Raw genomic sequence first — 12,381 nt, forward strand, 5'->3', positions numbered from 1 at the left:
CCTCAGGTGCCACCACGCCAATTGTCACTTACTCAGTACCCAAAGCTCCCCAAGTACAAAATGGTGATCCCCCAGCCCCGGACAGACACGGCACCTCCACCGGCGCCTTCACCCCAAGCTGTGTGGGCATGCGAGGACACCCCGGGATCCGTGGAGCACGGCGTGACGCCAGTGACAGGCATGCAGGAGTGATGGGGGGAGACATGGGCAGACCCCAGCCCCCCCCACAGGTGGAAGGAGCCCACCGCGGGGGGGCTGTGGCTCCCTTAGCTTTAATTCCAAAAGGACATTTACTGTACATATAAATATTTACTGCAAAAGAGGGATGAGATGTGTCTGCTCTTCAGAGACCCCCAGAACCGCCGGGGCAGCTGCGCGCACCTCAGGAGCCCCGCGCTGAATTCCCTCCTGCTCAGACACCAGGAGTTTTTATCTCATTTTTCAGGCCATCGCTGGTTGCACTTAAAAAAAAAATAAATGTTTAGGATGCAGCTCTGCATTGTTCCCTTTGATTCATGCAATATAAACACTTACTTTTTTTCTTTTTTTTTTTTTCAGATAACAGGTAAACAGGAACCAAAGCACTCCCTACCAACAAATCCACTGCTATGACTAGTTCAGGGTGAATTTCGCTAAAAGAAAGCTAAAGAGCAAAAAAATCTGGAGCATGGGTTCTAGGCTAGGAAGTTGCTTTTTCTTTCCAAAAATGATCAAAGGTCTATAAATTAAAAGATCGCTGTTAAAATTATTTACACTGGACAAAGCCGAGCACAAGCCTCGTGCCTTTCTTGGACAATCTTGGAGCAAATCAAATCCGAAGACATGGCAGAAGCCCTTCCACCTTGCATATTCTAATACCCGAGGGGTCGTATAAAACGTTGGCTAGTATTAACAGGGCACTTGTTTGCGTTAGCTTTCGTTTTCCAGATTGGTTTTCATCATGAGATCTAACAGCAGAGACACCCTGCTCCTAGCTCTGATGATGACGATACATTCGCAGCGCTTCCTAACTTTTGCATCACCAAAAAAAAAAAAAAAATCGTTTTAAAAAAAAAATAATAAAATCCACATTCGTCCTCCTGTGTTTTGGGGGAGTGCTGGAGCGCGCTGCCCTGACGCTCTGAGGTCTCCTCTCTACTTCTTCTCCTTCTCCTTCTTCCCGGATTTCTTCTTGTTGCCGCCCGAGGACCCCTTGGCGTTGCTCTTGCCGGCAGCGTTGGTGAGGGTGGCGGTGCTGCCCGGGATGTAGACGTTCTGCCGGTAATCGGGGACATGCTGCAGGGTGAACTGGGGGCCGTAGCGGGCGCTCAGGCCCATGGTGCCCGTGCCCCCCCCAAGCGTCGAGTTGCCATCAGCGGCCTCTGCGGGGCAGAGAGAAGGGCAGGGCGTTAGCACGGGTGGTCAGCCTGTCCCCCAAACCCTTCTTCATCGCTATCGCACGGGGGAGATGCCCCCCAGCATCCTCCTCCTCCCTCCTGGCATCTCCTGGGAGGAAGGCCAGGCTGAGCCCTTGGGGTTTGGGGATGGGGGATGCCAGGGCAGGACACAACCTCTCCTGCTCTGCACTGCTCCCCGGAGACCAACCCCCCAACTCCAGCAGCCCAAAGTATACACCGAGCAGCCCCAGCCATTAGCAGTGCATTACGGCAAATCCAATACCGAGCTCTACATTTTTTTTTTTTTTTTCCCTGCCCCTGCATCTAAACCCCTGACTCCAGCGTTTTCCCAGCCAGGTTTATTCTGGGAGCAGACAGATCGATAAAGAGAAATCCCTCCCTTGCAGTACTGCAAAATGGCTCCAGGAAGCCGAGCACAAAGCGATCGCTGCGCTAGTGCAGATCTGGGAGCGAGCTGTGCTGGGGGAAGGGAAGGGAAGGGAAGGGAAGGGAAGGGAAGGGAAGGGAAGGGAAGGGAAGGGAAGGGAAGGGAAGGGAAGGGAAGGGAAGGGAAGGGAAGGGAAGGGAAGGGAAGGGAAGGGAAGGGAAGGGAAGGGAAGGGAAGGGAAGGGAAGGGAAGGGAAGGGAAGGGAAGGGAAGGGAAGGGAAGGGAAGGGAAGGGAAGGGAAGGGAAGGGAAGGGAAGGGAAGGGAAGGAAATTGCAGAGAGCAGGGCTCCCCTAGGATGCTGGAGGCAGAGACCAGATGGAAATGGGGGGAGGGGGGAGAAACAAGTGGGGAGGGAGGGCAGAGCACGAGCAGTGCTCCTCCAGCAGCCCTGTACCATCATCTCCAACATGTGCAGCCCCAGCCAGCATCCCCACACAGCCTCACAGGGAAGCAGCCTGCTGAAATCCTGCCCCCCCTCTTATGCAGGGGGCTTTTAACTGCTCTCCTGGAGGGCTGGGAAACCCTGGGCGTCTGAAGGGCCCAAGGCAGAGCCCAGCACTGCTCGTCCCTCCTTCCCCAGCCTGCAGGAGTAGAGGCAAACCACCAGCAGAAGTCAGGGGCTGGTCCCCTCGTGCATCGCCTCTCTGGATCAGACCCACACACGCCTCTGTGTTGCCTTGGCTTTGCCCCCAGCAGGCAGAGGCAGCTGATTCATCCTTCTGGCAGGGCACCGAGCCCCCCAGTGCCCTGAAATATTCCTGTGCACGTGCCTCCTTGGAGAGGTCAGGGGCATTGAGCAATCACAGCTTGAAAAATTACAGCTGCTCCGCTGGAGCAGAGGGAGGAAAACACAGCACGAGCTCAGAGACAGGCCGGGGACAGCTCCTCCTGGAAGGGTCCCAGAATCTGGGGGCTCTGGGGACCTGGGGCAGGCAGATGGGCTGGGGAAGACGTGCAGGGCCAGGCGATTACATCTGCTGCAAAGCTCAGTGCTCACTCTCTGTTTCAGGGTTTTACTGCTCACTACCTTCTCGTTTTAAAACATCTCGCAGAGGTTTGTGATCCCTGGTCCCAGCAGAATCTCATTTCATTAAACCCAGCCCAGCCTCACACCCACTGGGGGGCTCTGAGCTGTGCTGGGATGCCTGGAGCTGTGCCCAGGCCAGGCTGCAGCCGGGCAGATCTTTTTTGCGGTCTCGTCCATTGCTGCAATTTAGCCTGTGACAGCCTGGGTGGGGGCCTGGGGGGTTGGGAACAGTGTCCCGTGCCCGAGGAGCATCCCAGATGCTTTGTGCAGGAAGGGTCTGGGGGCTCCCGGCAGCACCCAGCACAACTGGTCCCCACGAACTCGTTTGCAGTCACAGCACAGCTTTCCAGGAGAAAATGCCTCCTATGAGGTTCCCAGCCCTCCAGCTGGTCCAGCACAAGAGCAAAGGGCTGTTTCTAGGTAACATTGCCATTAGGGCTGAAAAGAAGAGGGAACAGGGACAATAGAGGTTTATAACTCAGCACATAGCTGCTCTTGCCAAGCAGGGCACTTCATTTCTTCTTGCTGGAAAGGTTATGCTCAGCCTCCACCAGTGGCCAGCCGTTAGCCAAAAAAAGCCCCGAGGCCCCTGCAGCCACATGGTGAGGAGGAAAACAAGGCTTTGGCAAAAATAACCACCTTCTGGCTCCACTCCCCCATAAGCAGAGGGGACAGGAGGTCGGGGGAGGCAGCTCTGGAGCACTTGCTGCTGCTGCAGCTGCTGCTGGGGCTTTTGGAGACCCGATATAGTGAGGCTGCTCGGGCCGCCTCGCTGTCTGCGGGCTCCCTCGCTGTCTCACAGCACCCCTATAAATTCTTGACAAAAAAAATGAAGTATTTTAAGGACAGTGTGCCTCATATGCCTGCCCTTCAGTATCTGGTTTCCTGGAGCATCCCTGCTCCTTGGTCTGTCCTAGCAGCTGCCTCTGCCCCTGCAGACTGATAAAAAATACTGGATTTTCAAACTTCCCAGGCTCCCAGCTCCAAGGGCAGAGGAGCCAGAGGATTTGAAACGAAGCACAAAGATGGCACTGGGTAAAGATGCGGGTAGGACTGCACCAACCCTTTCCAGAAGCTGGTGGAGCAGGGCAGCATCAGAGGAGCTCCTGCCCCTGGAGGTCTCCAGCATGGAGCAGCTCAGGCTCATAGGAGCTTCCTCCCCTTTGGAGCTCAACCAGAGCCCAGCAGGGGACATTAAGAGACGAGAACCATTTAAACAGCCAGGAAACATTACCCAAGGATGAGCAACACAAGGCTTAGTGGGCAATTAGCCCTGCCTCTCATCAAAGCCTGCTCCAATCAGCACTATTAACTTAATGAGCGAGAACAGCAAAGCAGAGAGCAGAGGAGACTGATGAAAATACAGCTCCAGTGGGGAAAAAAACAACGAAAACAACAACAAAATACTTTTGAGGACTTATGCTGCACTGAAGGTGGAGAGAGAGGGTTGGGGCTGTGTCTCAGGGGAAGGAGACACCTCCGAGATGCCTCTCCCTGCGATGCAGCAGGGAAAACCACTTGTGCTCCTCTCCTGCTTTAATGCAGCCCCCTGGGGAGAGGTTAGGGCCCTCAGAGACATGTGGACCGGGGGAGATTTGCCTGAATAGGGCCTGGGGCTACGCAGGAGCCAGAGCTTGACCTGGAAGGGACCTGCATGGCTCTCAGGTCCTGACGCAGCCAGAAAACCAGGTTATTTGTGAGCAAGGAAACGGGATCTGGAGGCACCAGGGATGATAACCACATGGGTCCCCGCAGGCAGTTTTTTTCCAGGGCCGTTTTTCAGAGCAGAGTCCCATTTTCACATCATTTCTTTTTTTCCCCTGAGCGTAAACAACTCCATTGCCCAATTCCTCCGTCCCCTTCCCCAGCAGCTGTGGCTCAGGGCTGCCTGGTGGCTGCAGAGGGCTGCAGCGGCTTTCCGAGAAAGCAGCATCGAGCACTACCCTCCTCCCCCAGATTCCTTCTCTCCCAAGAGCTCAAAGAAAACATCCAAAGCATTTTACCCAGGGTTTTATGGCTGTGCTGTTGTTTCTATTTTTAAACCCGGGGGGGGGGGGGGGGGGGGGGGGGGGGGGGGGGGAAGCCTGGAGGTATTTATAAATAAAGGCTTTATGAAAACCGGGCTCTTTATGCGGAGTGTTGCATAGAGTGGTAATTGCACTTACACAAAGCCAGGGAGATCGCGGGCGCACAGAACACTCCTCCCCGTCTGCTGCTTTCACACAATGCAGCCGTAAAACAGGACAACCCAAGGAAATAGGGGAATTACCCCAAAGGAAGCCCAGTGACTGCAGCCTGGGGGCACAGCCACAGCCCCCGGCTGACCCCGGTGAGCCCCAGCGGGGTGCTGGACAGGAGCCGTGCTGGGGGTCCTGCTCTGATGACCCCCAGTTCTACCCTCAGAGCATCCCTGCTGCAGTGAGCTCCCCCTCACCGTGGGGATGTAAAGGAGCCGCTTCTCTACAGCAGCCTCCTGCTCCCAAGCTTTGCCTGAATGCCTGCTTCTGGCCACCGGCAGCCACAAGACCACGGCAGGTATTTTGTTTACTGCAGCCTTCTGGAATAAAACAGCTCGTAATACATCCCAAGACCGGCTCATTTGTTCATCACAGTCCCATCACAGGGCAGATGACACTGTCCAGTGCACGAGCAGCACAGTTTGGGTGCCCTGCCTGCACTCTGCCGATGGCATCTCCCCTGCCTGCCCCCCCGCAGGGTAATGCAGACGGCCTCTGTTCAGCTCATCCACCCGAATCCACTCCAGCTAACCCGCTCACGTCAATCCCACAAGCATCTGACCTAATGGCACGCATCTGAGAAGCCCCTGTGAGGCAAGGGCCGTGGGTTCCCCGCACGCAAAGGACACTGACCGTTTGCCGACGCCAGGATCATGGCTTGCAGCATCTCCGTGTCAAACTGGTTGTTCGGCCAGGCTCCACCTTCCTCTCCATTCTGGGAGCTACAGGAAAAGAAAGGAAGCAGAAAGTTACCCCAGCTGGGCGAGGAGGAGTGGGCTTCAGAAGCCAAGGCTGTGGATGCATTGAGCAGCTCTGAGGGCAGCGCTGGCAGAGAGGAGGCTGTGGGCTTTAAATCCCTCTATTAAATAACTCTCCGGAGTCTAAACACTCTCAGAAGTCTCCATCCCTCTCCAAGGCTTTTGACGAATAACCACCAACACCAAAAGTACTTGGAGCTGAGTGGCACTTCCAGGAATGCCTTCCTAACTCCTGCTGATTGAGACAGCCTGCACCTAAGGACCTTGAAATCCCCCTAAGTGCCTTCCCTCCAGTTAGAGACCACAAGAAATGCCAGCCCTAGAGCCACAGAGCAGCACACACCCCTGTATGACCAGGTTCCTTTTGCAGGCCACATGAGGTGGCTGCCCTTTCAAGTCGTTTCAAGCTATGACTCCACTCTGCAGCTTCATTCATGGGATTGAGGGTGAGAAAATCCCACGGAGCCAGGGGATTGGGGATCAGCAGGGAGGCAGCTGCCCATCTCTGCAGCTCCTGCCCTGAAGGGAGGCCAGGAGCAGCCACCAGGAGCCACGAGAGGAGGTGAGCAACCACTGTGGTTCCCTGGGGCAGGCTGACAGGACCTGAGCACCACGGGTCTGCCTGGGAAAGCTCTGGGGGTGCCACCAGGCTTTGGTCCAGGAGGAGATTTTGTGGTGAGGTTACAATCAGCGCTCTGTGCACTGCCTAACAAGCTCTGCATTGATGCCTGCCAGGTGCCCGGCAGCTGTGCTCAGCCACCCTTCACTCGCGGCCTCACTTTCCCTCCAGAGTGGCCAGGGATGTTTTCCCACAGCCCTGCCTCCAGCATGGAGACCTCAAAATGCCACCAGCCAGGTGACCATGGCACAGATCCACCACGGGGACCTGGGTCTGGTGCTTGGGTCCCTGCCGCAGCTGCATCAAAGCTTTTCAAGGAGGGAAGTTCCAAATGCACACCAGCTTTCCCTGGTGTACCAGTGTCCTGTACACCAGAATTTAAAAAAAGCAGATGCTTGGCTGAGTGTGTTGGAGAGCTCTGGGCTACCCCAGGTAGTCCTGCTCTGTCACACACCTGGTACAGACCCAGTGACAGGTATCCATGTGCAAAGTCCCTCCGAAACTCAAGGAGAGGTGAGCATAACGGAGACGGGCACATGGACCCTCCTGGGTACCCAACTGCAGAGCTGGTCTTAAGCAAGGTGCCTGAAGAAACACAGGACCTGTGGCAGCCCCACAAAATCGCCCTTCCTGCGGCTCCTTGCTGCACAAAGCAGCACAAACGTTCCTGCTCTCACAGCCCAGTTTTGTCTGCGTGGGATGCGAGCAGTCCCCGATGTAGCGGAGGCTGCCCTGCCAGGCTGCCGAAATACCTGCCATCTGTTGCAACCCAGGGCATCCCAAAACCTATTTATATCGATCCCCTGCTGCGCATATGGTGGCACGGTTTCAAGAAGGCCAACAGTGAGGTCTGCCTGCCTCACCGGCTGATCTCGGTGCTCGTACCAGGGCCGTGCCCTGACTCCGCAGGCCAGAGGACAGCTGAGGACCAGGGGCACGTCCGAGCTGGGAATAGAGCCCCAGGCTAGATCCTATAAAGGGCTTAGGAACCTAAACCCCGTGTCAAACCACAGCCCGTGCAGCCATCGCTTAACCCCAGTGCTCCCCACCCCCTCCCCAACCGGTAGTCCCAGCTTTCCCAGTGCTGCCAGAACCCAGTCCCGAAATGCTGGGAGTGGGCAGCTCCACACATCCCTCCTGGTGCTGCCTCTCAGGGCAGCCCCTGAACAACGACGTGATCTGGGGATGGAGGAAAGGAAAAGCAGAAGAAAGTGACAAATTTTTTAGATTGTAGCATTCTGGTGGTTTGACCTCTGTTTTGGAGTCAGAGACTGAGGTTTGACCCCTCTTTAATGTGACATCACAGCCTTGCCAGTACAACCCAGTTGTTCTCCTGTTCAACCTGACGTCCCCAGGTCCTTTCCCCCAAGCCTGCTGCACCCAGCAATCCCTAATTGCACAAACAGGCCCAAAGCATGTTCCTGCTCCCCGTGGTGTCATGCAGAAAAGCTATTTTAGAAATGCCTGAGTTGCAGAAATGGTATTGAGCTCATCTCTGCAAGCAGGAAATTCAAGTGCTGAATTACTTACGAGTGCAATCATTCAGAATTCAGAAGCAGAGGAAAAATAAATGCAGTAATCTAAAAACACCCTAAAATAACTTCTTGCACTGAAAAAAAAAGAAAAACAGCCAGGCACACAGCTGATGACCAGAGCTGGCTGTCTGCCAGGGCTATAGGACGGAGCCCTGAATGGCTGGTGCACAGCTCAGCAGCGAGCATCCCGCTCCCCCCGGCTGCTGCGGGGATGCTGCCCGGAACAGGAGGCTGGTTCCTATGGAAATGACTGCAAGGACTCGCAGTTTTTAATACAAATGGTGTTGACTCAATAGGCTTTTTATAAAAACCCATCCTACAGAGGACAGATTTTTTTTTTTCCTGTTTAATTCTATTCCACGCTTCAAAGCTCAGAAAATAGCTGGCTTTTGTTTTTGGGAAGGCATCCAGCACTAGGACTGGAGGGAAGGAAGCAAGCCTGCATTTGAGACAAAGAGGAACCCATTGATGCTGCATCCGAGGGGGATCAGAGCGTAGTGGACACATGGAGCAGGGGAAGCACATGGAGACGTGGGCGCCCACAGGTGCACGCACACAGCCAGGTCGATCTGGATGTCATCAAGCCCAGCCAAACGGGATGCGTGGACGTTAGGAAATGCCAAAATGAAAGGTCTGTCCTGCAGCCTTTGATACAGCTCCAAATCACACGGCTGGCTAATTACACAGCAGGGCAGGGGCTTTCCACAAGCATCTGCCCAAGCCATGCATGGGGTGGACCCCGGTGCTTTGCTGACCGACTGTTTTCTGCTTCCCCTGACCAACATGTTGTCCCTATTTAACTTTCACTTCCAGTACAGAATTATTCATTTCCTTGCAGGGTTTCTATGGAGCTTGTTACTATGGCATCCAAATGCCTCACAAACATTTATTTGCACAACTGCCCGGTGAAATTCCAAAAAAAAAAAAAAAAAAAAAAATTGTTTTCCTCATTCTGCAGCTGGAAGGCCAGGCTGTAGCAGTGCCACAGGAAAATGGAGAAGCTGATTTGTGCCAGAAGGGTGCTGCCAGGGCTCGAGTGGCCGCTGGGTGCCCCATACCCCAAGGATGAGGCTCTGTCTCCCCAAGGGTGCCAGGCAGGGTGGTGCCACCCTCAGCCACCTCTCATCTTTGGGGTTTTCCAGCTTCTCCAGCACCAGCCCCTGTGCCAGTGCTGGTCCCACCCCACAGCCCCAGCCACCCCCAGGCTTCCCTGCTGTGGGGGGGGAGGGAACATGACTGGGGTCCACCTCACCCCCCAGCCCCTTCCCTTTTCCTTCCCCAGCCTCCCATCACCTCCCTGCAGGGGCAGGACCAGCTGGAGCATCCCTCTCCCTGCCTCCAGGGCTGGGCAGTTTCTCCGAGCCCCTTCTCCCAGCCCCATTCCTAAGCAGCCCTGATGCTCCCAGCCTGCACCCCAGCCTGTCCCCCTCCCCTTGCACTGCTGTCTTTCCCCGTTCCGTCTGTCTCCTTTCCAGCCCCCCACCCCCCCAAGCTGCCTCCCACACCCAGCCCCAGCCAGAGGCAACACCAGAAATAAAATCTCAGCCTCCAGCGTTTTCACGCTGGCACGGTGACAAGCAGCAGGGAAAGGATCTGTCACAGCCAGCTCTGGAGGTGTGCTGGGGACACGGCCGTGCCCCGGGGCCAACATCCCCCTCCCTGCAGCCCCATCCTCCAGCAGTCCCACTGCCCAAGCCAGAGCCCTCCCAAATTACAGCACCGGCTCAGAAATTGCTGCAATTCCTTTTTTCCTTTTCCTCTAGCAGAGGATGCCGCCCGCCCTTCCCCCATGCTCTGCACATTCCCTGCCTCTTCCGTAATGCAATTACAGGCGCTGGGGAGGGCTTGGGCAAGGCGCAGATTTCAGGCCCTGACTTTGCAAAGGGGATCGCCAAATTTTAGCAGCAAGGTGGGGGGAAGGCTCAAAGCCTGACAGAGCGAGAGGGATGCTGGCCAAGGCGCTGAAATGCTGCTCTGTGTGGCAGGGGCAGAACAAAGACCACGATGTCTCTGTGGGTGGAGAATGGGGGGGCAGGGGGAGCCCCTCACCAAGACGGCTCTTCCAGCCCCCCCCCAAAAGCAGTGCCTGTGCTACACAGCCCATCACCCCCTGCCCTGTCACCCCCCTCCCGTGCCACAAAGATGCCGGGGAAGCTATTTAGAGAAATTCTTTGGAAATGTTCTTGCGCCTGCTTGTCGGATCCCGGAGCCTCTGCAGCCAAGCGTGGCATGTGCTCAGCTGCGCAGGAAGCAGATGGAGAGAGAAAAATTAAACTAATACATGTCACACCTGCTAAATTCCCTAAAATAACGTTTCTATACATAACGCTGTGATGACGTAACTCCTGATGCGCTGGGGACTGTCCAGAGAGAGGGACACATCCCGTTAATGGGATATGTCCCTGTCCCCACGCAGGGCTCCCCGCCTCCTGTCCCTGCCTGGCAGGACCACCCCTGCCCCCAGCACCAGGCCAGCTCCTGCGGGGTCTCTCCCTCCTATCCCCATCCCAGCACCCAACAGCACCACAGACCGCAGCACCCGCTCGGAGCCAAGGCAGGCTCTGAGCAGCCTTGTAATGCATGAAAGCAGCGTTGTCACCATGGCAATCAATAGGAAACCAGAGAACCAGCTAAAGCTGGGAGCAGCTCCGTGGTCTTCAACCGTTCCTGCTTCTACACCCACCAGGGCAACACCTCACTTCACAAATGAAACTGCCCGGCCCCTGGTGGGCTTACGTGGCTCCCTCCCAGGTGTTTGCTGAACAAAAGACAGCCAGGCTGGGGGCAAAGACTGCACAGCAACATCAAACAGTCACCAAAATGCAGCTCCTCTCCTGGGCAGCTCAGGACGTGGCACAAGCTGGTGTCTGAGCTCTGCAGCCCCACGCAGGACCTAGCCGCCAAGAGGCTGAGAGCAGCCCCATGGTCTGCATGCTGCAGGAGGCGCTGAGGAATCACTCGAGGCTCCAGTGTCTGCACAGGGAGAAGGATGAAAAACAGCCAGAAGCAGCAGCAAATCTGGCCCCAAGGCTTCCACACATCTTTGATTCACCTGCAGGACCTGTGAAACCTCCCACCCAGAAGCAAACACCACTGTCACAGCTGGTGGCCTCAACCCCTGGGTGCCTTTGGGATAGATACCAACAGATCAGACCCCATTTCCTAAAACTTCCCAGAAGTGCCAGAGGCCATCCACAGAAACTGCTGTGATACCCATGCCCCATTAGGCACATGTTCTCCGGGTGATACCACCTCAAGCACCGTGTCCTGCTTGCTTTTTCAGCCTGCTTCCCCCATGCTATCCATCTGCTCATTCCAGCACCAGGCTTCTGGAACCTGCTGTGTGGTTCCAACCAGAGCTGATGGCCAGGTGGAAGTTTCTGATATGCTACACTTCTGCCACTCGCACAGAAATCAGCAAAGCAAGCCCCTTGTTGCTGTCTTCTGCTGGGAAAGGGCTCGGTTACTGGCTGTGCCACCCCACCAGCTTGCCCATCATTGCATGGTGGCTGGAGGTTGCAGAAGCCACTCGTCCCACTGCTTTGGGAAGTCTCACCTAGGTTTGTGGGACAACCTACGTGCCACCTCCCTGTCCTGCCATGCTGGGGTGATGCAGGTACATCCTGACCACACACCAGAAGCTCTCTCCTTCTGCTGCCAGCCCTTGGTGTCATGCAGGCTCTGTAGACACCAGGGAACCAAAGCCTCTGTGTGCTTTAGGAAATATTCTTGGGACAGTTTTTTTCTATTGTGGTCCTCCACCTTTCCCAGGGAGGTTCCCATTACTCCTGAAAGCCCAAGTATTGGAGCTCAGGGAAAGAAAGAGAAAGAAAAGAAAGAAAGGAGGGAAGGGGGAAAGGGAGGGAAGGAGGAAGGGAAAGAAAGAAAGGAAGGAAGGAAGGAAGGAAGGAAGGAAGGAAGGAAGGAAGGAAGGAAGGAAGGAAGGAAGGAAGGAAGGAAGGAAGGAAGGAAGGAAGGAAGGAAGGAAGGAAGGAAGACCCTTCCTATCCTTTGCAGCTCTGCCATCAGCACTGCTGCAGCATCTCCACAGCCAGCTGCAAACCCCCCTCGGGGCAGCTGAGGTGCTGCTTAACAGGCAAGTGAAGTGAGCATCCACATATCACGTCCAGCCTGGGAGGGGGAGCACTGGAAACCAGTGGCACGGGGAGATTCAGGGTTAGAGCCCTCCACCCTCCTTCGTAGCTTTGCTCCCCCCTCCCCCAGCAGCACACGGGGCTCTCACACTGCCCCCCACACCCCAGCGAGCCCCCCCCCAATGGTCTCTCTGGGCTTGTCCCCATCATCCCATGACAGGAAGATTCCCCAACTCTTCTAAAACCCAGAGCCTTCCCCTGCTCCAGACCCTGACCCGAGGCCAGC

At 55.7% G+C, this 12,381-nt stretch overlaps 1 protein-coding gene across 4 annotated transcripts in view; it reads right to left on the reverse strand.

The window, feature by feature from the left end:
• Window positions 1–542: 542 nt before the first annotated feature.
• Window positions 543–12,381, reverse strand: part of LOC116494755 (protocadherin gamma-C5-like) — a 67,243-nt gene continuing 55,404 nt past the window's right edge. For all 4 annotated transcript variants that reach the window (XM_032196819.1, XM_032196818.1, XM_032196817.1 and 1 more), the window contains 2 exons: window positions 5,723–5,811; window positions 543–1,361 (listed from right to left, as the gene is read on the reverse strand). In XM_032196819.1, coding sequence (XP_032052710.1) covers window positions 1,135–1,361; window positions 5,723–5,811 — 316 coding nt within the window. In that variant the 3' untranslated portion in view covers window positions 543–1,134. The remainder of the gene's footprint in view (window positions 1,362–5,722; window positions 5,812–12,381) is intronic.

The sequence above is a fragment of the Aythya fuligula genome, chromosome 14 (assembly GCF_009819795.1).
Source record: "Aythya fuligula isolate bAytFul2 chromosome 14, bAytFul2.pri, whole genome shotgun sequence".
Lineage (NCBI taxonomy): Eukaryota > Metazoa > Chordata > Aves > Anseriformes > Anatidae > Aythya > Aythya fuligula.